The following is a 25,001-nucleotide window of genomic DNA, read 5'->3' as shown; positions in this document are numbered from 1 at the left end:
TTAACAATTTATTGTAGGCTGCATTTCATAACAATACAGTTTAATATGGGTAAAATGATTAAAATGACAAAATAATTGTTGAGCTTGTTATCCAAATCAAATGTTATTGGACACATACACAGATTGGTTGCGTTCCAAACTGACTACATTGCAGATGTCGCATTGCATCAACCAATTGTTGCATGCCAAGTCATCTACTGTGCAATCGGTTGTCAGATTTATAGATCATAGCTTAGCTGATATGTTCACCTATCAAGTTGTTGTGAGATCTGGCAGGATTCTATAATGTAGTCAGCCTGGAACACAGCCATTTCTATTGATGACACTACATCAAAACTATTTTGTTTTAGGCTAAACATAAATTACTGACTGGATTTCATCCTAGATCATGGACTGTCAAAATCTGCATGGCCCTGAAGCATGTCCATGACCTACCTGGGCCTTCTTCACAGAGACCTGAGACCACAGGTACACACTGGTCTGCAAGGTGGTTCTCAACCCTCTCCTCAGGAACCCCCAGATGTTCAATGTTAATGATCTACTCCAAAGATAGGAAACCTAAATTATTTAGTCATCAAATCATCAAGCTGTTGATTAGATGAATCAGGTGTGCTAGTTCAGGGCTACAACAACATTTTAAATGACTCTCCGAGGAGAGCTTTGAGAACCACTAACGAACTGATGAATTGATTTAAACCTGAAAGTGGCAACATACAGTATTTTTTTGCATAAAAGTACCAACTGGTGTCATGTTTCACCCCAATTTGGTAATGATTGCAAAAAGATGTTTTTCAAGCATTGAAGTGTTGAGTGGTTCAGGACTGTTTCTGACTCACATTTTGGTGTTCAGTACAAAGCACTCTGAACGTCTTAGGGTCCCGTGCTTTATAGTTTCACCAAGCCCCATCAGTCTGCTCTCCGCTCACACTCTCTAAGCGGAGCTGACTTGAAGTGTCAGGATTCATATCCTACATTTGCATAGGGAGTGACAAGTCACATTTTATGGCCTATCCAAAAAAAACAATAGATTTGCTCTTCCTCTGAGCGACTGTAAGATGGCATGAAAGGTAACAGTCCAGCAAATCCAACAGTTGTGGTTTGATCTCGCTGTTTTATCCTTGATAAGGTTTAAAGTGGCAGTTAGTGGTTGAAACAGTAACACAACATACCCCCCACCACTGTTTCGGTAAAAAGATGTGCTGGAGAAATGTAATCACTCTCAAACTGATAGAGTTATGGATGAAAGGACTGACTATCCATGATATCAACATTGTATGGTTTTAACCATGTTTTAAGGGTATACAGTGTGTTTACATTTACCTTGTTGACAAACATTGGACTAAAACAAGCTTGTATTTTGGGTTCTGATCAGGTACTGTTGAACTAAGTTCATGAGTCATAAGTTAAGTCCAAAAATGGATATAGCAACTGCATTTTGCTCTTTTAATGTATGTGATGTTGTCTCCTTTTCGTTTAAAATTAGAGTCCTTACCTGTGGTTGTATGCCTCTTCAGTGTAGTGTTACCTCTGAACAGGAGGTGCGTTCAGTTCGCTTAAACGTTTGCTACTTTGAGGAACTATTTGTACTGAACAACACATTCTTGAACAGACTTTGAGGTATGTTTTCTTCCGTTCGATGGGTGAAACAATGAGTGGCGTATTTAAACGAAAGTGGTCATGTTGTCGGCGTTCCCCAAACCACAATCAAAAACCTCCCCGGTTTTCAATTGGTCATTCGGGTCAGCACTGTTTCTGTTTATTTTAAAAACGTACTGAACGCAGCCCGGGACAAAGCGTTACAAAGATTTCATTCTGTGTCCCGTACGGTGAGCCCAATGGTTATTGAGCACATACCCATACTAAAAACTTCCAGTGATGTGGTGTTTCCATGAAAGAGGGAGGAGTTTACCAGTCTTCAAAATGCAACCTGAACTCAATCAAGGAAATTCATCAGATTGTGTTTTCCCCCCAGAAGTGGAAGGTAATTGTTTCCTTGTGAGCTGTGTTCTGCATACATAGACAGGTGAGTTTCAATTGAATACTTTTGTCAAATGTGATCTATGCCGCACCATCCCCACATGGCATTCACAAGACCCTTAATTTCCTCTCAACTGAGTCAAACACAAATGCAACTCTTGACAACTTTTAAGCACTTGTGTCCATGTACAGCCTATATTTGGTTAGATTACAACATAAGGATTACAACATACATACAACATAAGGACTTCACAAAAAAATGTTGTAACATTGTAACCATTTATTGCAACAATCGTTTATCCACCTGTGTTTGTCGTCACAGTTTAGCGCTGTTTTAGAGGGTGCGAGCGCACGTCACTTTCTATTATGTCCGTGCCTGGTAAAATCAAAGATTGTCATATTTTGATAAGATGGTCGAGTGAATGCTTTAATGGGAATGCATGTTCTCAAATATGGAAGGCAGGAGAACGTGCGAAAAGGTGGGGCATTCTTGCCAATGGGACAGAAGCATGTGACCAATGGGTCTTAGATAGAGGACTCATCTTTGTATCTGTGCCCTTAAGGATCTGACAAAATGGGCAGTGCTAATGAGGCTGTCTCCACTTTAAAATCGTCCATTTCTTTCTTAATTGGTTGATTTGTTCCCAACTTGTATGTATCCCTCATCAGTTGCTAATTTAAAATGGTGGAAGCCCTTTTTGCTCCTGAGTGGCACAGTGGTCTAAGGCAGTGCTAGTAGGTCACGGCAGACCTGGGTTTGATCCCGGGCTGTATCACATCTGGCTAAGATCTCTAGTCCCATAGGGCAGTGCACAATAGGCCCAGAGTCGCCCGGGTTAGGGAAGGGTTTGACTGGAGGCGACTTTACAAGTAGGCCATCATTGTCAATAAGAATTTGTTCTTAACTGACTTTTATATGGGTTAAATATTATTGCCATTTAAAAAAAATAATAATACGTCCATGAGTCTCTATGACAGCGAAACTCTGATCTTTTAATTTTTTTTAAATCCACAAGCATCCACTTATCAGTGCATATGTAACAACCCGAGCCATTGTGAAACTTCGATTCCATCAAATAAGTCTTCCGTGGCAAATTAGCAAAAGAATGTTTTGTTTTTCCAAATTCGACACAATTATTGACCTCCATTAAAAAACTGATTTACTTATTGGGCTTATTTTCGTGGACAGATTTTCCCCTCGCTTTGCCTCTTCCTCTGGTAAAATGCATTGGTTTATTCAGTTTCAGATTATTGTTATTTGTTCATGCTTACATTATTTGTGGTTTTACATGTTTAACGGTGTCTTTTAATTGTGTCATGTGAGTCTCGACTGGTCTCTGTCTAGCCTAAAACCTAGGCATACCTGTTGATGAGAATGGTTTAGCCTGATTTGGGAGTAAGTTCAGGCTATACTATCAACTTCTATTTATTTCAACCATTACTAGGAAGCTCTTGTTATGAGCGTTTGTCAAATGTGAACTATGCTGCACCATCCCCAAGTGGAATTCATAAGGCCTTTTAGTCTAACGCTGTGTTTGTAAAGATATGGGAATATACCATTTTGTGAAGTCTCTACTACTAGTTGGCTGCATTCATGTTCTTTGAACTCGTTGAGAAACAGACTGGCTGGCTAATGGCCACCAAGCTACGTAAACCATAAGCTAAAAGTACATCTATCCTGTAGAGGTCAACAGATTATTCAGAATGGCTGATTCATTTGGGCCGATTTCCGGTTGTTATGAAAACTTGAGATTGGTATTTTTGGACACCGATTTGGCTGTTTTTTTTAACCTTTTTATTTAACTAGGCAAGTCAGTTAACCCACCGTTCCTAGGCCATTATTGAAAATAAGAATGTGTTAACTGCCTCGTTCAGGGGCAGAACGACAGATTTTTACCATGTCAGCTCGGGGGATTCAATCTTGCAACCTTATAGTTAACTAGTCCAACGCGCTAACCACCTGCCTCTCATTGCACTCCACGAGGAGACTGCCTGTTACGCGAATGCAGTAAGCCAAGGTAAATTGTTAGCTAGCATTAAACTTATCTTATGAAAAACAATCAATCAATCATAATCACTAGTTAGCTACACATGGTTGATGCTATTACTAGTTTATCTAGCGTGTCCTGCGTTGCATATAATCGATGCGTTCGCGTATTGTTGCTCCAATGTGTACGTAACCATAAACATCATTGCCTTTCTTAAAATCAATACACAGAAGTATATTTTTAAAACCTGCATATTTGGCTAAAAGAAATCCAGGTTAGCAGGCAATATTAACCAGGTGAAATTGTGTCACTTCTCTTGCATTCATTGCACGTGGTGTCGGTGTATATGCAACAGTTTGGGCCGCCTAATTTGCCAGAATTTTACGTAATTATGACTTAACATTGAAGGTTGTGCAATGTAACAGGAATATTTAGACTTATGGATGCCACCCATTAGATAAAATACGGAACACTTACGTATTTCACTGAAAGAATAAATGTCTTGTTTTCGAGATGATAGTTTCCGGATTCAACCATATTAATGACTTAAGGCTCGTATTTGTGTGTTAGACCTAGTTACAATATGATTTGATCGAGCAGTCCAGGCTCGTAAGCATTCATTCAAGCAGCACTTTCGTGCGTTTGCCAGCAGCTGTTTATGACTTCAAGCCTATCAACTCCAGAGATTAGGCTTGTGTAACCGATGTGAAATGGCTGGTTAGTTAATTAGCACGCACCTCGCTAACTAGCTATCTTTCAAACGTCACTCGCTCTGAGACTTGGAGTGGTTGTTCCCCTTCCTCTGCAAGGGCCGCAGCCCTTGTGGAGCGATGGGTAACGCTGCTTCGAGGGAGGCTGTTGTCGCTGTGTTCCTGGTTTGAGCCCAGGTAGGAGCGAGGAGAGGGATGGAAGCTATACTGTTACACTGGCAATACTAAAGTGACAATAAGAACATCCAATAGTCAAATGTTAATGAAATACAAATGGTATAGAGAGAAATAGTTCTATAATAACTACAACCTAAAACTTCTTACCTGGGAATATTGAAGACTCATGTTAAAAGGAACCACCAGCTTTCATATGTTCTCATGTTCTGAGAAAGGAACTTAAAGGTTAGCTTTCTTACATGGCCATATTGCACTTACTTTCTTCTCCAACACTTTGTTTTTGCATTATTTAAATAAAATTGAACTTGTTTCTTTATTTATTTGAGGCTAAATTGATTTTATTGATGTATTATGTTAAGTTTAAATGTGTTCATTCAGTATTGTTGTTGTCATTATTACAAATACATTTTAAAAACCGTCCGATTTAATCGGTATCGGCTTTTTTTGGTCCTCCAATAATCGGTATCGGCGTTGAAAAATCATAATCGGTCGACCTCTACTATCATGCTTGTAAACAAGTTGGCATATAAACAATATTAATATATTTCTTTTTAACATGTTGCATTTACCTACTGAAAATGCAGCTAGTTTCCCACTAGTAATATCCAGTTGGAGGGCCGTTCAAGTGTATTTACATAGTGTAAACGTGTGTTGTGAACTCCCACTTGGTTATGAAAGCAGAATTATTCCCTTGCCACTGTCAGACATATAAATTGAACTCTTGACAGTCTGAAGTTTGTAGCACTTTTTATTTATTTTTTTATTTAACCAGGTAGGCATGTTGAGAACATGTTCTCATTTACAATTGCGACCTGGCCAAGATAAAGCAAAGCATTTCGACACAGAGGTACACATGGAGTAAAACAAACATTACAGTAGAAAAATAAGTCTACATATGATGTGTGCAGGTGAGGTAAGGGAAGTAAAGGCAAAAAAAAGGCAATGGTGGCAAAGTAAATACAATATAGCAAGTAAAACACTGGAATGGTAGATTTGCAGTGGAAAAAATGTGCAATAATGAGGCGCAAAATAAATGCAGTCGGGGAGGAGGTAGTTGTTTGGGCTGAATTATAGATGGGCAATGCAATGTACAGGTTCAGTAATCTGTGAGCTGCACTGACAACTAGTGCTTAAAGCTAGTGAGGGAGATTTTTGTAGTTTGTTCCAGTCATTGGCAGCAGAGAACCGGAAGGAGATGTGGCCAAAGGAGGAATTGGTTTTGGGGGTGACCAGAGAGATATACCTGTTGGAGCGCGTGCTACAGGTGGGTGCTGCTATTGTGAGCAATGAGCTAACGGGGGACTTCACCTGGCAGGGTCTTGTAGATGACATGGAGCCAGTGGGTTTGGCGACGAGTATGAAGCGAGGGCCAGCGAACGAGAGCATACAGGTCACAGTGGCGAGTAGTGTATATGGGGCTTTGGTGACAAACGGATGTCACTGTGATGGACTGCATCCAATTTATTGAGTAGGGTATTGGATGCTATTTTCTAAATTACATCGTCAAGGATCTGCAGGATGGTCAGTTTTACGAGGGTTTGTGTGGCAGCATGAGTGAAGGATGCTTGGTTGCGAAATAGGATGCCAATTGTAGATTTGGCTTTGGATTGGAGATATGCGATGCACGCATAGCCTATAGTTTGTCTGAGGTAGATTACAACATAAGGACTGCACAATCAAAAATTTTGAAAAACAGTGTTTACACCAATTGGATATTAGTGGAAAATATATTAAATGTGTTTGCGTGTAAAACATGTATGCCGTGAGTCAGGAAGCAGGTGCAGAATGAGTTTAATAATGCAACAATACAAAATAACAAACCTAAAGCATACTGACCGTGAGATGAAACCACAACACCACCTAATGACCCCCCCCCCTTTTATTTATCCCGCAGTTGTTGTTAGTCATTAGGTGGTAACAAGAGAGAATGATGATTAGGTGTGTGTAATATAGATGACTGTTGGGGGCGCTGTGTTTAAGCCACTCCACCTCCATATTATTATTCACCCACCATTATAAATACACTTTGGAAGGTATAGAACAGCATTTGTTAATGTCTACATTCATTTTTGTCTCATTAATTCTTAGACACTGCAATAAATACTTTTAAAATTAAATTGTGAGCTTAACAAAATTAACAAATGGGTAAAATTGTACAAATGTTACTGTCCCCATGATGACAAAAATGTAATTTTGTCCTTCACCTTTAATTGAAATGCGTTAGAATTTTAATTAATTCCTATGGAGAACTGCTCCTATCGGGGAGTGCCAATATGGCCGAACTGTGGCTTCAAAACCTCAATAGCCAATACATGGCATCAGCAAGCCAGCTTGTACATACATTATTGTTGCCAACCTGTGTTTGTGTTCCCGTCTCATGTTTTGCGGGCGCAAGCATCACCTCTCTGGGTGACTCCGGTAAAATGCATTGGTTTATGCAGTTACTGAATAATTGTTAAATTCTATATATTCACTCATGCTTAAGTCAGTGACTGCCGCAATCATTATTCATGTGGTCTTCAATGTGTAACGAACAGTGCTTGACTTGGACTGATATAGGTGCCTTACTCATTTTGGGTGCTGGTACTGTTTATATTTAGGTGCTGGAGTTCCACTATCTTAAAAGTGTAATCTATAAGAGCAACACAAGCCCAAGCAAAACAATTGAGGTGCTGGTACGCAGTTCTGGTGAGCTCCTGCCCAGTGCCTGTTAGCATTTTGTAATGCATGTTTTGACTGGTCTTTTGTATAGCCCATAGGCCTGGGTTTTGGAGTATCTGTTCAGGCTACACATGCAGACTTCCATTCACGTGTGTTGAAGGTCTTGTTATATGCTCAGCTGAGTGAGTTAGGTCTGATTTTTAGGTTATCCAAATAATTTTGTGTCCAAGGTAGACTATTTCTACTGTTTTGTATTTTTCGACGTTGTCATTTTACATTCATATATTTGTTACGTTCTCTCTTGCACTGTTATCACTGGGCTGCACTGTAAATAAAACTTGTATTTTTCACCATATTTGTTCTGTTAGTTCAAGCCCTCCTAACTAGATCCGATTCACTTAAACTGCCCAGTGTTTCCAGATTTCAATGAAATATGACCTGTAGCTACTTACAATAGGCTTGAAATAGTTGTCCTTCCAATAATATATATTTTTAAAGGTTGGTATGGTTAAAAAGCAGATTCTAGGCAAGTCAGTTAAGAACAAATTCCTATTTACAATAAGGCCTAACCCGGCCAAACCCGGACGACACTGGGCCAATTGTGCGCCGGCCTATGGGACTCCCAATTACAGCCGGATGCAATGCAGCCTGGATTTGAACCAGGGACTGCAGTGATTCCTCTTGCACTGAGATAGTGCCTTAGACCACTGCGCCACTCAGGAGCAATATTGGAGGCTGTGGAGGGAAGGATGGCTCATAACAATGGTTAGAATGGCATTTGATACCACTCCAGTCAAGCTATTAACACGAGCCCGTCCTCTCCAATTAAGATGCCACTAACCTCCTGTGGTGTGTGCGTACCCCTAACAATAGAATGGTGTGGGCATATATCGTCATAAAAAATATTAATGCAGGTAGACTGCCGATTGACCAGCTCATCCTCCTCTGTGCTGCTGATTGGCCAACTCATTCTCCTTAGGGAGATGACATCATGTTCTGAGGAAATGGCGACACCAATTTACTGTCTTTGAGATACAAGTTTGAGGTGTTTTTTTAATTTCAATTTATGCTTTGTCAATGCAAGTTTACATTTATTTGCATATGAGAACAGACTATAAACTTTAGAAAGTGCACTTTTATCTGGCAGTTACTTTAAGTCACTAAAACATTTGCTACCTTACCATAATTTTGGGACAAATGTGAATGCAAGCAATAGGCTGAACAACGTACCAGTTTTTGGTTGTTTCCAACCTTATCATTTTCAGTATTCACATTAATTTTTGTCAATGCAATATTCACAGGCTGTTTGTTTAGACAGGCAGCCCAAATCTGTTTTCATGAATTGATATTTAGACCGATTGTATTAGCTGTGAAAAAGATCTGATGTGATTGTTCAAAAGATCCAATTAGGGGAGGGGGTGTTTATCGGAATTGGTCTGCCTCAGACTAATTCATGTGCCACTTAAATTTATTGAAATGTTTTCTAACCGGTTGTCCCCAGCTTGAAGAGATGGCGTCTTACAGCGCCATTTCAGAGGACCAGTTCTTGTGCTCCATCTGTCTTGGCGTTTTCACCAACCCGGCCACAATCCCGTGTGGACACACCTTTTGCAAGTCTTGTCTGGAGGGTGACTGGAACAGCAGTGGAGACTATGCAGTCTGTGCTGTGTGTAATACGAGGTTCACGCCTACCCCCACCATCCTGGTCAACATAGTCCTGAGAGACCTTGTGGAAAGTTTCAAGGGGGCGAGTAGATGTGGCGGCTCGGCCGTAGACATTCCCACTGTGGCTCCGGGAGAGGTCTCCTGTGACGCGTGCTTAGGATACGGGATGACCAAGGCTGTCAAGACCTGCCTGGTGTGTGTGTCGTCGTACTGCCTGGAGCATGAAGTGGTTCACAATGCCCGGTTCTCCAGCCATCAGCTGGTCAGGCCCCTGGCTAACCTGGAGAAGAGGATGTGTTCGAAACATGAGAGGCTCCTGGAGCGTTACTGCCGCACCGACAAGACCATGCTGTGTGGGGGGTGTGATACTCACCCGGAGCCAGCCCACCAGGTTGTGTCGCTGCAGGTAGAGTTCTTGGCTCAAAAGGTAAGAATGAGTTTTAGAGCCATGGTTCCTCAATCCAAGGTCTGATTCACTAGGCAACAAACGGAAGCAAACTGACTGAAACTGAGAGGGACTAGCTGAACTTGTCCAATAAATGCTTGTTTCTGATGTGAAATGATTTCCTTCGATCCTGGTCCTTATTTGTATTCATTAAGGCACATGATATCAAAACATTTTGGAACATAACATTGTTCAAGTAGGTCCTCACGTGTTTCATCCATTTTTTTATGAATTAGTTTGGTGCCTAATGAATATGCCCATGTTTTTTGTTGTTCTATCCCAGCACTAATGCTAACACGTATGGTCTTCACTTCAGGCTCAGCTGACTGAAGCCCAAACAGAGGTAAAGGAGAAGCTGAAGGCCACTCGGAAAGAAGCAGAGCAATTCAACTCTTCATTCCATCATTGCAAGGTGAGTTTTTTTCCATTTGAATTGTCTATAGTCACGGCCGTTGTAATTGTGCATTCTTTTCTTATAGCATTCAACTGTAAAACATTCCAAAAAACCTCACATGGGGTTACAAAGACTGGGACAGTTTTGCCTATGCACTTGGGTTAGTGACTGCTTCGGGGCATTTGCTTACATTGTTGTGCCTACTGAGAATATATTTTACCTTAGGATGTGTTCAGGATGGTGTAATGCTTTGGAACATTCAGATAAATGTGTTGTGTCGAACATGCTGATTGAGATTAAATGATTGTCCATGTGATGTATTTCGATCTGGAACTTTCAGAAGTTATCACATCAATGAAAACACCGCCTAGATCTGTTTTGTGTACTTGCCCCTTGCAGGATGTAGCGACGAGCCAGATCCAGTTTGTGAATGGGTTCCAACTAGACCTGGTCAGCAAGGTGGGGCGGATTTGTGAAAGCTACAACATTGAGGCCCGTAGGAGGGTGGATGAGATGAAGAGCACAGCCTCCTGTCGGAGGCGTGTGCTTGAAGATCACATAACAGCTCTGACGAGCAGAGGTGCCGAGCTGAAGCGGCTGATTGGCTCCTCAGACTCCTTTGCGTTTCTTAATGTGAGTCATTGCAGTCGACTTGAGTCCAGAGTGACTTTTCTGCAAATCCCCTTGCATCCATAAATGTCACAATTGACTAATTATGCATCATGGTTTTGATGCTCTTGTACATGGCCATTGGCTGCACTCTGAATTGCTTCCACTTCTCCCAAAGTGGTTTTTTGAATTACACTCCAAGTCAGATGTAGCTATGGTGGAAAGTTCCTACAGCCATTGCTTACAAAAAAATCGAACGCTTTTAAATCCAAGAAGGGTACAAGTGTGGAGAATCTAAACACGGCATTGTTGCAGGTTAACTGGCTTGTATGTTCAACCCCATTCATTCCATATCTCTTTGTTCCTTCTCCTTTTAGATTCTTCCCTCTCTCCCTTCTGCTCTTCCAGATGGGGTCGGAGAACAATGCAGCATCGACATCCCCCCGGACCTACTGGGAAACCTTCTGCATACCTTAATGAAAGACATAGCCAAACTAGCCAAGATGGGCAACTGGTCTACAAATTGCTATGCTGCCCCAGGTCTTTTCTTTCTCAGTCTGATGTACAACATTTTGCGGTTATGTTTTCATTTTGTTGTAACCTTTCTGTGTTTATCCCACAGAGATTGCCGTGGTTAAAAAGTTCACAGGTGAGCGAAGGTGTACTCCTGAGTCTGCGTCCCATGTTTTATATTTCGTATCCACCCAGCAGATTGAATGATTCTGGAAGGTGGATTGCTAACCTCATCACAGGAGGCCGGTGAGGGAGGACTGCTCACAATAATAGAATGGAGTAAATGGAATGGTATCAACCAGATGGAGACTGCGTGTTTTATACCATTCCACTGATTTACCATGAGCCTGTTCTCCCCAAATGAAGGTGCTGCCTGTAAACCTCATGATTTCTAAACTTTGACCTTAACCCTTACTGAACTTGTTTATGTACCAGGGACAAACATACACTTGTCTATAATAGCAAAGGTGCATAAAATGGAGGAATTCAACTATGAAGTCATTGTTTTAGCACTACCCACAGAGTTTAACTATGGTGTTCGACATGATTCAATATAACAGTAAATTGACACAATCTACTTTTTTCGTTAATCCCCAAAAATATTTGGAGCTGGAATTGGGTCATGCTGTGCTAATGATTTATATACTTTTTTTAATAACAGCAGTGTACAATATGGCAAAACTAAGGAATTTGTCTGCTATTGGATTGAAATTAATCTATCCACTGATCATAAAGTTGTCCTCTAGCCATACCCCCTCCCAAAATGAACCCTTACGTAACCTTTGGCTCTGCTGGCCAAATACCTATAATAGGGAACAATTGATTGTTGCGTTCTTCTAGCCCTACCTTTCTCTTCTCCTCCTCTCAGTTGAGGTGACTCCTGACCCCAGCACAGCCCACCCATCGCTCCTGTTCAAACAGGCGTCACGTGAGATCCGAGTGGACCAGAGCACGAGGAGAAACGTCTGGCCCATGTCTGCTCAGCGATTCACCCAAGTGCTGTGCGTCCTCGCCCCCCAGGGGTTCAGCAGCCACCGAGCATACTGGGAGGTGGAGGTGGAGAACTGGACTTCGATGGGATCTGGTGTGTGGTGTGTGGGTGTGGCAACTAAATCCTCCATGAAATCACGAGGGGTGGATCTCACCCCTGAGAAGGGGTTCTGGGTCCTGGTACACTGCGAGGGAAAGCTTTGGCCCTCCAACACAACCCCTGTGGCTGTCGGAACACAAAGGAGAATGGTATGTTAATGGTTTAGAGGGCACTTGGCCCAAAGTGTTCTCGAGTCTAATACACCTCTATGATTATATAAATAAATACAACTATACTTTAAATGTTCCTCACCAGGAGAGGGAGCAATCACACTGGAATATTTGAACTGGGAAAAGGTTCTCTCATTTTGATTCATGCATGTCTTTTGGAGCTAGCCTTTAAAGTGTCATGATGAATATTTGAAGATACAAGTTGAATATTTCTAATGTTTGATCACTCAATATGTCGCATACATATGAGTCAAACATTTTATTCTAGTCTCAAAAAACATGTAAATAGAATAATTTTCGTCATAAAGTCCAAAAGTGAGATTTGCTAAATGTAAAAAATGTATATCACAGAATGAAGGGGTACTGTAAAAGTCCATGGGTTTATTTCAATCCTGCCCACAGCTGGCATCACTCAAGTTGGCTGCAGCAGAACACGACCTGATTGTAATGCCCTTGGTCAATTTGGTTTGACAGTGGATATCCCTATGGGGCTAGTTGGAGACCATCAGTAAGTTACACTATGTACATGGGACAATATTTGAAAAGGTCAATAGCTATTTTTTTTTATTGACCTCAAACCAACTATACATTGTAGAAATGTGTATATACATATTGAAACCATTTAATGAGACAACGAAAAGGTGTAACATGAAGATATTCTTCCACTTATATTGTGTAAGTTATTGATGGTCGCGAACTAGCCCCATAGATTGGCTATCCAAAGTTGAACCAATTTTACAACTAGCATACCAGCTGATGGAAAGCTTAATGGCGAAAAGTTGGCTGACGTGCTAGTCTACTTCCAGACATGACCTGGTTAGACGCTCTCAAGTTTTCTAGAAGGGTGATTTGACTGTGGGTTTTGGCAGGGAAGTACAAACGCTTCCCTCGTTTGAACACACACAAACGTGGGCACACTCGAGATGCCCACATCAAAGCATGCCTCTTAAATCCTGCTCTGTCGCATTTCATAATGAGAGGAGTTGAAACGTTGGCTAAATCCAGAATCATATCTACACCTTTAAATTCAAGTCAAATGTATTTATTCCGGAGGGGTAATTTTATTCAAATGCAATTTGTTTACTTTATTAAGTAACTATTAATAAACTTATTTTATACTTTACAGGCACATGTGGGTGTGTACTTTGACGGGCGGGAGCGGCGCGTGTCTTTCTACGACGTGAATCTCGGTCATCACCTCTACACGTACCACCACGTGCCAACCAATGCAAGACTCTTCCCTGTCTTCAGCCCTGATTTCATCAGTCCTGGAGACAACCCCGCCAACCACGTCATGATTGTTAGACCCTTTGCTGCTACAAACCACCAATGCTGATGATGCTCAGACCCAGTCCAAGCCTTTTGGGGGAGAATTCTGGTCAAGATCACTTTCCTTTTTTTGTTTGTTCTTGTCAATTATTTTTATCCAGTTAAATGTTTTTTAAAGATGTCTTAATAAAAGTAACACTTAACTCAAGCTCCTTATTGTTGCATGTAGAAAACCGATCTCTCCCTTCCCATCTAACAGGACCGTATAGTGGCATTGCCTTGTTCTCATTTAACGGGAGCTGAATTTGAAAATAAAAAGATTTACCTTTGCTTCCTCTGTCCTTGTTTTCTCAATGAATCTTATTGAAGGAGGTCTGAGTCAATTTGGGTCTTCCCCTCTAATGGAGTTCAGGAGACCCAGGGGAAAATCTCAATTGCATACTCCTCGTGTCCTCTCTAGTCTCATTCTCAAAACCCACTGGATGAGTAAGCCAGGGGTCCCTCTGAACTCTTCCTCCAATCGGTTTTGAGGAGGAGATTATGCGAGGGGTATGAAATTGTGCTCTTTTCCAGGATGGAGGAAGCAAGGGTTGAATGCTAGTAATGTTTTCAGACAGCCAAAGTTTAGGCTCATGTACTGCTAGACTTGGGCAGGAGCTTACAGTAACTGGGTACTTGCAAAGGTGATGGTCACAGTAGACGGTCAATTCCCAAACCACTCCAAATTGATTGGGGTAATCTGTTCAGAATGCTGCAGATGGTAAGAGGGCAATTTTTTTTTTTTTTATCTGGGCTGCATTCCACTTCTACACATTTCTCAGTGTACTTGAGAGGTCATGTATTGGAAAGCATTTGATTGGTGTAAGCATTTGCTGCAAAGTTTCCACCACTGTTAAATCTGTAACTGGGAGTGTACACTTCAGGAGGAAGGAGATATTGTTAGCACTCAATCATGACTGGGAGTATGCAAGTGACAGAGTTGGGAATCGGGATGCTGCCTAGGTAATTTCTACATCACCTCAACTTACCTCCATTTTACACTCTGAAGAATGTTGAATTTAAATATACAGTGTATATGACTGGACAAATCATTGACCAATACAATTCTTACAGAAGTTAAGGCCATGAGTAGTGACTGGATTAGTGAACAATTCCAGACTGAGCAATTGCACAGTCTTTCAAGCAGACTGTTTTCTAGAGGAAGCTATATCTGATAATAGAATAGTGTGTTGGTCAATGTCATGTGAATCTTGAACCAAAACCCATATCTCTTGCGACTTCACAAATATTTCCAATCTGTGTTTAGCTCCAACTGATGGCAATGGAGTGAAACGACACTTGTGCTTAGGCTACTTCAGTGTGCATTGTCACAGGTATATCTTGACTTAATCTGGTTAGTTTTTGTAATGTTTTCATGGAAAGGAACAAAATTACAATCCATTATAGCCTAGGCCTAATTGTGACAATTTGGACAACTTTGCTTAAGCTTCTGGAGTGATTGTGATGTCTTGGGATTGAGTAGGGCGTGTTTAAAGGTGGGGACTAGAGAAGCGCTAATTTCCTACCATGTCCTGTGTTCGTAAAGCATTTGACTAGGATTGCTGATCAAGGATCAGTTTTGCATTTTGTCCGTATTATGATCATATGGACTTGGATAAGGGGCCTGATCCTAGATCTGCACTCCTGCTTCGCGAATACAGGCTCAGGTGAAGTTTGGACACACCCACAGTGCTCACTGCTCAGATTAAAGTGAGAGAGGGAGGGAGATACTGCAGGGTGTGATGTTGAGCTCGAGGGAGAGACACTAGTGAGTTTCACAGGGCCTAAACCTGTTGTGTATTTCCATAGAGACTGCAAGTACAATACAGTGGAGTAGGGAGAACACTCTGGAGTCCTGTACAGAGACACGGGACTGTGTGGACACATGAGAAACAGGATACCTTAATCAGCATGCAGAGTAAGTCAACCTTTTATATTTATAACCATTTTTATCCCTTTTATTATAATATATGTCATCAAGTTGGTTACCAAGAATGATTGTAAACTTGTTTGGACAGCTTTTTTTCACAGCATGTGAGGAGTGTTTTCATAAGTGCATTTAAAGAAATGTTGATCTAGTATAGAACAATTTACAAAAGTATGAATCAATGGTATGGGTGGAGAAATTATTTTTAAAGTCAACATGAAAGAATAGTGTCAGTGTTTTGTTTTGTTTTAGCATGAATTTGATAATAGCTCTGTGGAAATTGACATTGGTTATTCTTCCATATGCTCTCCCTGTAACTTCAAACTTCCTGTATTTGTTAAGCTGTTTGGTTAATAGTATCGTTATTTGAAGTTGAAAAGGTATTTATCGAAACATGGCATGTCATTTCTGTTCAAGTAGGTTGTGTCCCAAAGAGCACCATATCCTCTCCGTGCACTACATTTGACCAGAGTGCACTGTACAGGGAGATGCGGACAGTACGCATCCGTACAGATTCTTTTAAAACCTAGAGCAGCTACAAGGTAGACGTACAGCCTGCATTTCTACATTCCAGGGGTGGTTTACAGCTGAAGCGTTTGGAACAAGCTCTTTCATGACCTGTTTGCTGACGGGAGTGAGCATTGTGTTGATGTTTAAAAAGTTAGGGCTGTGGTGCTCATTTCCAACATACTGGCTTTTTCGTCTCTACCTCTTATGCACTCGCGCACACACACACACTCTCTCTCACCTCCCTCTCCTCCCCCCCCCGTCAGGTGTGAGATCCCCAGGGAGGGGGGGCACCTTATCAGAGGAGTCATTCCAATGTTCAATCTGTCTGGAGGTCTTCGTAGAGCCTGTCTCGACCCCCTGCGGACACAGCTTCTGCAAGGCCTGTCTTCAGGTATCACATTTATTTTATAAAGCCTTTTTTACATCAGCAGTTGTCACAAAATGCTTTACAGTTACCTGGCCTAGACCCTGAAAAGCAAAGAAAACATTCTAGAAGGTATTAAGGAACCTAGGAAGAATACTAGACTACGTGCTTCCAACCCCTCGTGTGTGTTTCCATGGACTGTAAAGAAAATGTGTGTCTTTCTCCTCTTCCCTCCCTTTCGTCCTCGTTCTGTAGGGCTACTGGGATCACAGCAAGAAGTTCCAGTGCCCCATGTGTAAGAAGAGCTACACCCGGAGGCCGGAGCTCAGCATAAACCGTGTCCTCGCCGAGATCTCTTCCCAGTTCCAGGGGCTCGATGTGGGGGTGATTTCACCGAACACGAAGGCGGGTGCGGTGGCTGGGTGTCTGGCGGTGGGACATGGGTTTCACGGAGAGTCACCTGCGGCGGAGGGTGGAGAGTTCGCCCGGGTGGGCGAGGTGCCATGTGATGCATGCATTGGGAGGAAGATGAGGGCATTGAAGTCTTGTCTCAACTGTCCCGGGTCATACTGCGACGCACATCTCCGACATCACAAGTGAGAAATAAAGAATATAAATATTTTTCCGCCTTCTCCCTATGATTGAAAGGTAATTGACCCGCACCCTGACACATAAGCTAAACTTGACCTAAACACAGGAAGGTGAAGTCTCTGACATCCCACCGCCTGGTTGAGCCCATGCACCGCCTGGAAGAGAAGATCTGTAAGAAGCACGAGCGCCTGCTGGAGGTCTACTGTCGTAACGACCATGGCTGCGTCTGCATCTCCTGCGCAGAAGCCTCACACAAGACTCACGAGATCGTCTCCGTCGACCGTGAGTGGAAGAAGAAGATGGTGAGTCATTCTTGTACAGTTTTTCCTAGCCACTGTGCTTCTACACCTGCATTGCTTGCTGTTTGGGGTTTTAGGCTGGGTTTCTGTACAGCACTTTGAGATATCAGCTGATGTACAAAGGGCTATATAAATAAATTTGATTTGAGTCCACAGACAGATACAGCAAAAAGATAGGCTTGATAGCCAGGCTTTAGCTCAGCGGGCTAACAGTCTTGTAGTGCACAGGATACCCTGGTTGATCATAATTATAGAAATTGTGTAGCACTACAGTGCATTAGTTCAGCAGGCAGACAGACAGATGGGCAAGCTGAGATGTGTAACAGTATATAACTTGTGGATACATTATTGTTGGGTACAGCCGGCCACTGGGGTAATGGAGGTGATTTGGCATTCATCACACCTAGCATCTGCATCACATCTAGCCAGTAATTGCAACAAAAGCACCCCTCTTGTGTATGTTTGGAATTGTACTGTACTATACATCAGACTTGGATATTTTCTGCCCTCACAGAGTCATCTGGGCAAGTGGAGGTCGGAGCTTAAACACCTAATCAAGGAGCGGGCCAAGAAGTTGGAGGAGATCAACCACTCCATACGGGTCATAAAAGTGAGTCCCTTGTATAAATGGTGATTTCATCAAAATGCACCACCTTTGACTTTTGTGGTGTTTCGTTGAGTGAGTGTAAACTGGATTGTATTCATTAGGGCAAACTGTAGCAAATCAACAATAGTGCATTGTACAGTTTAGTTGATTGGCATACTGCCTCTTGATCAGACCTTTTTTTTTGTTCTTCCTATTATTTCTGTAACATAAACATCTATCTTGACATATGGTGAATAAAGTTATATGATGTATAAATTAAATGGAATACATTTGCATAGTGTCCCCAGCCCTTACGCTAGATCTTACAGTTGACTACCATAGAAAGTGTTTTTGCTCCCATGTTTGTAATGGCTCTGGTCCATCCCCTAGGCCTAGGCAGACTAACCGGCGTGGCAAGTGTAAACATTTACCTGAGTGCCCACACCCTGTTTTAATCCTATACTCCTTATCTAGAACCTCCTGGAAACTCCCTTTGTGGACCAAAGAGGTTAATAAGGTAGAATTTCTGTAGGGGAAATCCGGTATTCGAATATCAGCAAAACGACCACCCCTGCCAATTGTTTAGGTAAACAGCTGAGGCATGAGACTAGAGAAAATGTAGCCACTCTCAAATGCATAGACAGACAGTAGCCAAGGTCGTGGCGTCAATTCCTGCAGCGATTCCATACTGTAGACACAGCCAATTGAGACTAGGCTAAATGGTAGTAAACAACTCCAGTTCTCTCTGTAGCAGTACTTTCCACTCACTAAAGCTTCCTAAGTTCACTGCTACACTGGGTGACCAGTCTCCTGGTCAGATATTGACTGTAAATAGAGCACAGTGCAACTGCAGTTCACTTGAGCCATGTTTAAAAATGCGATGAGGACGAGTTTACAGAGGGACGGAATATATTGGTGGGTTACTTTCTGACTGGAGGGAGGGAGGGGGGAAAGGGATGATGGGGGGGCATGATAACCAATTCTGTTAATAGGTTCTGATTTTCAATGTTTTTGTATTATACACTTTTCCTGTGAAATCATGAACATGTGAAATGGAAAGGAAGTATAAAAAAACACACACGGTTTCCTCCAACTCAAACCGGTAGATATTTGAATGTGGGCTGAGGGAGATAAGGCAGCCAGACCTGTTTGGTGAGTTGTGCTGTTGGCAAACTGGGGTGGGTGTGTCCACAGCTTTAGTCACTTTGCAGCATTCAAACACCTACCTCAGCTGTGTGTGTTTTCATACCACAACCTCTCTCCTGCATCACGTCTTTATAGCAGTGCTCAGAGGGAGATGGAGATAAATCCTTCACTCTCCTCCATCTCCAGAATGTCTGTATACAGTGCATTCAAAGTATTCAGAATCCTTGACTTTTTCCACATGTTGTTACGTTACAACCTTATTCTAATAGTTTTCCTCAATCTACACACACTACCCCATAATGACAATGTGAAAACAGTTTTTTTTTGTGTTGTTTTTGAAATGTTTGCATATTTATTTAAATGTTTTTTCCATGTAACGCTGTGTTTGTCAATTTGCTTTATCTTGGCCAGGTCGCAGTTGTAAATGACAACTTGTTATCATCTGGCCTACCTGGTTAAATTAAGGTGAAATAAAACATTTAGAAAATAGACATACACAGACATTGAGGCATTGTTCTATCACCTGTCTTTATAGAGCACTGCCCAGAGGGAGTTGGAGGACAGCTGGCAGGTGTATGCAGAGCTGCAGCGTCTAGTGGAGCAGAGCCAGGCTGAGCTAGTGGAGCTGATTGCTACGAGACAGCGTGAGGCGGAGAGGCATGCCCAGGAGCTGGCCCGAGGTCTGGAGGACGAACTGAGCCAGCTCCGGAAGAGGAGCGGAGAGCTGGACTCCCTGGCACAGAACCAGGATAAAGTCATCTTCCTCCAGGTAGGCTAAGACATGACGAGGGGATACACAGACCCACACACACCCGCAGTTAAACCCCTCCTCGTCCTCCCCTGCAGAGCCTGCCCACCCTGGCGCCCCTCCCAGAGCCCAGTAATTGGTCAGGCGTGAGTGTGAACACAGACCTCTACCTAGGAACCATCCAATCATCCGTAAGCACCCTTGTCGACAGGTTCCAGGAAGAACTGAAGAGTCTGTATGGAAAAGGTGGGAAAAATCAACCATTATTATATAGAGCAATTGATACCTTGTTTTTCAGGGTAAACTATTGCTGCACTACCCACAGCGGGGGTAGGCTACAGGTACTGCAGGATTTTGCCACTTGGCACCACTCCTGACCAACTCAGCTAATTGATCAGTCCAGTGATTGCCTAAATTCAACACACCTGGTGTTCCACATCGGTTAAATCAAAAACATGAAGTTCTACGGCACTCCAATACCAGGGCTGCCTACCCCTGATCTACAGTATAAGGCTTTAGTCAAATGTGTAAAACTGAAAATCGAGAGACAACCATTTTCACTTGCTTACTATGACCTCACTTTCTGTTTCCAAATCCCATTTCTCTCCATACCTGTAGGCACCAATCTAGGGATCAGTTAGTTTCACTCAATCCTTACCTCAACTGCAGGGAAGAAAAACCCCACCAAACTGACCTTACATCAGTGTTTATCACGGCTTATAATAATGGCCAGAAAGGAGCAAATGGAATGGCATCAATAGAATGGCATTGGGTTGATGTATTTGATACTATTCCACTCCAGCCATTACCATGAGCCTGTCCTCCACAGTGAAGGTGCCACTAACCTCCTGTGGTGTCTATGTAGATGTAGGTCATTGGACTAGCACCTCTAAATATAAAGAGTGAGTCATCAGATGGAAGTACAGTAGATGCCAAAGGTCAGCCATCTGTTAGTCACCTGTTGTTTCCATCTCATTACTGACAGCGCCACATGAAGGTGGGATTAGCACTGGTTATTTACCTCCATTGTTGACTTTGACTCTGACTGTCGCTCGCCCGGCCGCGCCGACTGACGCTTTTCTTGGTACAGTCTTTGAAATGCAAGAGAAAGGCCATAATGTATTTTTCTAGCCCAGCTGAAATTTAGATTTTGGCCACTAGATGACAGCAGTGTTTGTGCAAAGTTTCAGACTGATCTAATTAACCATTGTGTTCACTGTTCAGAATTTTGTATCAAGACTGCCCAAATGTGCCTAATTTGTTTATTAATAACTTTTCATGTTCAAAACTGTACACTCTCCTCAAACAATAGCATGGTATTCTTTCACTGTAATAACTACTGTAAATTGGACAGTGTAGTTAGATGAACAAGAATTTAAGCTTTTGCCAATATTACATGTCTATGACCTGGGAAATGTTCTTGTTACTTACAACCTCACGCTAATCGCATTAGCCTACATTAGCTCAACTGTACCGCAGGGGACCCACCAATCCTGAAGAAGTTTTAAAGTACAAAATGGAAAATAAATCAACAAATATGGAGATGGTTTTTGTTCTTTACTGGTCGCCCTTTTCTTGTAGCAACAGGTCACAAATCTTGCTGCTGTGATGGCACAAAATTTCACCTAATAGATATGGGAGATATCAACATATGATTTGTTTTCAAATTCTTTGTGGGTCTGGGAAATCTGAGGGAAATATGTGTCTCTTATATGGTCACACGTTTGGCAGGAAGTTAGAAATTACAGCTCAGTTTCCAACCTCATTTTGTTGGCAGTGGGCACATCCTGTAGACTGTCTTCTCTTTAGAGCCAGGTCTGCCTACGGCTACAGCTCTCAATAGCAGGGATATTCTCACTGAGTCTGTACATAGTCAATTCTTTCCTTAATTTTGTGTCAGTCGCAGTGGTCAGGTATTATGCCACTATGTACTCTCTGTTTAGGGTCAAATAGCTTTCTAGTTTGCTGTCTTTTGGTTCATTCTTTCCAATTTCAAGTAACTTTTTGTTCTCGCTCTGTCTTTTGCAGAGCTCAGGCAGCTGCAGAACTATGCAAGTGAGTACAGTTACCTGTATTTAGTTTTTTAGATTGGTGCGAATTTTACTTTCAACTGTGATTTTGCTAAACATACTCTTTGAAACAACTTTGTTTTAACGTTAATGACAGAATCCTGTGGACTTCTAAAATGTTGGTCGACATTAGAGGAAAATTAAGGCTCTGTTGAACCTCCATAATTCAGCTTCGTCTATACTTCACTGTCAGTACTGGGTCATGATAACATTTAGTATTTGATACAAACCTGCAGTGGAGGTTGGTGGCACCATAATTGGGGAGGACGGCACGGTAAGGGCTGAGCAGAGTAAGTGGAAAGGTATCAACATCAGACGCATTGTTTCAATGTGTTTGATTCCATTTGCGTCGTTCCAGACCTTTTTATGATGAGCCGTCCTCCCCTCAGCAGCCTCCACCAGTTGTTTACTCCAGGAATATGTCCACTCCTCCATTTTGTTTGGTCAACTACAGTACATGCATTGTTTTAAATGGAACTTGGACTGGTCACAATATAACCCATCCTCTTCCAAATATAACTTACTCTCTTCTCCATAAGAATCAATGCTGTTCTAAATAGAATCAGCACTGTTCTCAACATGGCTGTCTCTCTGCTCCTCCAGCTGAAGTGTACCTGGACCCGGGTACTGCCCAGAGGAACCTGGTCCTGTCAGAGGACGGTCGCCAGGTGATATACGAGGAACGGAAGCACAACCAGTCGGAAGGCACTCGTCGCTTCAGCCCTGCACTCTTTGTGCTCGCTCGCGAGGGCCTCTCCTTTGGACGCCATTACTGGGAGGTTGAGGTGGGCCGCAAGACTGCCTGGACTGTGGGTGTGATGCGGGCATCGGCCCGCCGGAAAGGAGAGATAAAGCTGAGCCCTGACGGAGGGTAATGCTGACTTTCTATTGAATTGTTTTACTTTTTCAATTAAAATGTCATTCATTTTAAGGATAAAAGTTCAAATGTAATACAAAAAGCAACACATCCTTCCACAAATTTGAACACAAAATATCACAAATTGCCCAAGTGACGCAGTGGTCTAAGGCACTGCATTGCAGTGCTAGAGGCGCCATTACAGACCCGGGTTCAGTCCCAGGCTTTATCACAACTGGCCGTGATCGAGAGTCCCAAAGGGCAGTTTACATTTGGCCCAGCGTTGCCCGGGTTAGGGGAGGGTTTGCCTGGGGTAACTTTACTTGGCTCATTGTGCACTAGCGACTCCTTGTGGTGGACCCGGGCGCCTGCAGGCTGACCTCTTATCAATTGAACAGTGTTTACTCCGACACATTCGAAAGGCTGGCTTCCGGGTTAAGCGGGAGGGTGTTATAAGTGCGGTTTGGCTGGTCATGTTTCTTAGGATGCATGTCTCGACCTTTGTTTGCCTCCCAAGCCCGTTGCGAAGTTGCAGCGATGAGACAAGATCGAATTTGGGGAGAAAGTGGGTAAACAAATGTATACAAAATTTATAATAACATATTCAAAAAGCTTCAGAGTCTAGATAGCTTTCATGACCTTATTGTTATAAAGCATATTATTCAGTGTAGCAAAGTAATTTTTTATCCTACCTTTTTCAAATATTGAGTAGGATGTTTTAATTTTATTGCTGACACTTGCCGATAAGGGTACATGAATAGACATGAACAAATAGCTAGTTAACATTAGCTAATACATTTACAGATAATTTATGGATGTGATATTTAGCAAGAATAATAATCTAATGTCAATTCATCAAAGGTACTGGTGCCTGTGGCTGAAGAGTGGGGAGGTCAAGGCTCTGGCATCCACTCGACAGCCCCTCCAGCTGACCTCTCACCCCCAGAAGATTGGCATCTTCCTTGACTATGAAGGTGGCCAGTTGTTGTTCTACGACGTCAAGGCGCGCACGCACCTCTTCACGTTCGTGGATACTTTCAGTGAGAGTTTGTATCCGATATTCAGTCCCTGTCTCAACCAGGATGGAAAGAACACGGCCCCGCTCATCATCAGTGCTGTGAAACATAGCTGAGACAAAACATGGCATGGTTTGTGTCCCAAATGGCATCCTATTGCCTATACAGTACACTAAATTTGACTGCACTCCTATGGGCCCTGGTCAAACGTAGTGCAGGGAATAGAGTGCCATTTGGGATGCAACTTGACGACAACTCATTCTGCTCAGAGGTTGACCAATCACAGTTTAGCCACTTGGTTAGGGGCCTGAGTTCTTCCTCACTGTGTGATCTTACCAGGAAAAACTGTGGTACCCAAGTGATAGCCAATATACTATATAACTAAGGCCCAGAGTTTTCCTCAGGTTAGGTAACATGGTCAGGAAAAGCTAATGTTTGATTGACCTTACTGTCCAGATTCTTACTTGCTTTAATACACAGAAGTCTAATGCTTTACATTTGAACTATTTTGATAGCTGGATTAATAAAAATGGACATTTAGCTGGGTATTGCCATACTTTGATTATTTGATTATTGCTTTACTAAATAACTAAACATGTTAAGTATTTGTTAAAGGGATCGATCTTTGGATAAAAATATATCTTCTAAAAATCCTTACTGTGGAACAGTTTACCTTTTTTATGTCTCATTATATATTTTTAATACTATTTTTAAGTCTAGAACTAAATTGAAAGCTATAAACAACTACAGTACAGCAACTTCGTGTGTGTGTACGAATGGAGTCCCGACTCCGGCATTGCTCATGCTAAAACTTCTATTCCATTGTTTTACTTTTTGATTGGTGTGTATTCTTAGATATTACTGCACAGTTGGAGCTAGGAACACAAGCATTTCACTACATACACAATAACCTATTAAATATGTAAATACAGTACAGCAAATTCAGGAAAGTTTTTACTTTTGTACTTCAATCTGCAGCTTTTAAATAAAGATGTTCTATCAAGTAAATGGCCCCTAAAATGTTATTCAACCCAAGTCCTAGGAAAGAAAACCACTACAGCAAAGTTGTGAAATTCACAGTGGACTTGGAGTTATATAAATGTGTCTGGACTATCATTAAATGTGAAGACTGTATATTATCAATTCTCTAGGTTTAATTATTATGTGACTAAAATAATCATG

At 42.1% G+C, this 25,001-nt stretch overlaps 1 protein-coding gene across 1 annotated transcript in view; it reads left to right on the top strand.

The window, feature by feature from the left end:
• The window catches only part of LOC135511256 (uncharacterized), a 42,976-nt gene extending 19,041 nt beyond the window's left edge, over positions 1 to 23,935 (top strand). Inside the window, exons 10-27 of the mRNA XM_064932878.1 lie at positions 9,015 to 9,605; positions 9,940 to 10,035; positions 10,417 to 10,650; positions 11,004 to 11,166; positions 11,249 to 11,275; positions 12,008 to 12,378; positions 13,526 to 13,730; positions 15,398 to 15,417; positions 15,517 to 15,625; positions 16,408 to 16,535; positions 16,764 to 17,104; positions 17,206 to 17,401; positions 17,913 to 18,008; positions 19,666 to 19,899; positions 19,977 to 20,124; positions 21,907 to 21,933; positions 22,551 to 22,818; positions 23,665 to 23,935. Coding sequence (XP_064788950.1) covers positions 9,015 to 9,605; positions 9,940 to 10,035; positions 10,417 to 10,650; positions 11,004 to 11,166; positions 11,249 to 11,275; positions 12,008 to 12,378; positions 13,526 to 13,730; positions 15,398 to 15,417; positions 15,517 to 15,625; positions 16,408 to 16,535; positions 16,764 to 17,104; positions 17,206 to 17,401; positions 17,913 to 18,008; positions 19,666 to 19,899; positions 19,977 to 20,124; positions 21,907 to 21,933; positions 22,551 to 22,818; positions 23,665 to 23,935 — 3,525 coding nt within the window. The remainder of the gene's footprint in view (positions 1 to 9,014; positions 9,606 to 9,939; positions 10,036 to 10,416; positions 10,651 to 11,003; positions 11,167 to 11,248; positions 11,276 to 12,007; positions 12,379 to 13,525; positions 13,731 to 15,397; positions 15,418 to 15,516; positions 15,626 to 16,407; positions 16,536 to 16,763; positions 17,105 to 17,205; positions 17,402 to 17,912; positions 18,009 to 19,665; positions 19,900 to 19,976; positions 20,125 to 21,906; positions 21,934 to 22,550; positions 22,819 to 23,664) is intronic.
• Positions 23,936 to 25,001: the final 1,066 nt, after the last annotated feature.

This window comes from Oncorhynchus masou, chromosome 23, assembly GCF_036934945.1.
Source record: "Oncorhynchus masou masou isolate Uvic2021 chromosome 23, UVic_Omas_1.1, whole genome shotgun sequence".
In the NCBI taxonomy this organism is placed as follows: domain Eukaryota; kingdom Metazoa; phylum Chordata; class Actinopteri; order Salmoniformes; family Salmonidae; genus Oncorhynchus; species Oncorhynchus masou.
The sequence above is the reverse complement of the archived record's forward strand: the minus strand, read 5'-3'. Positions and strand labels throughout refer to the sequence as shown.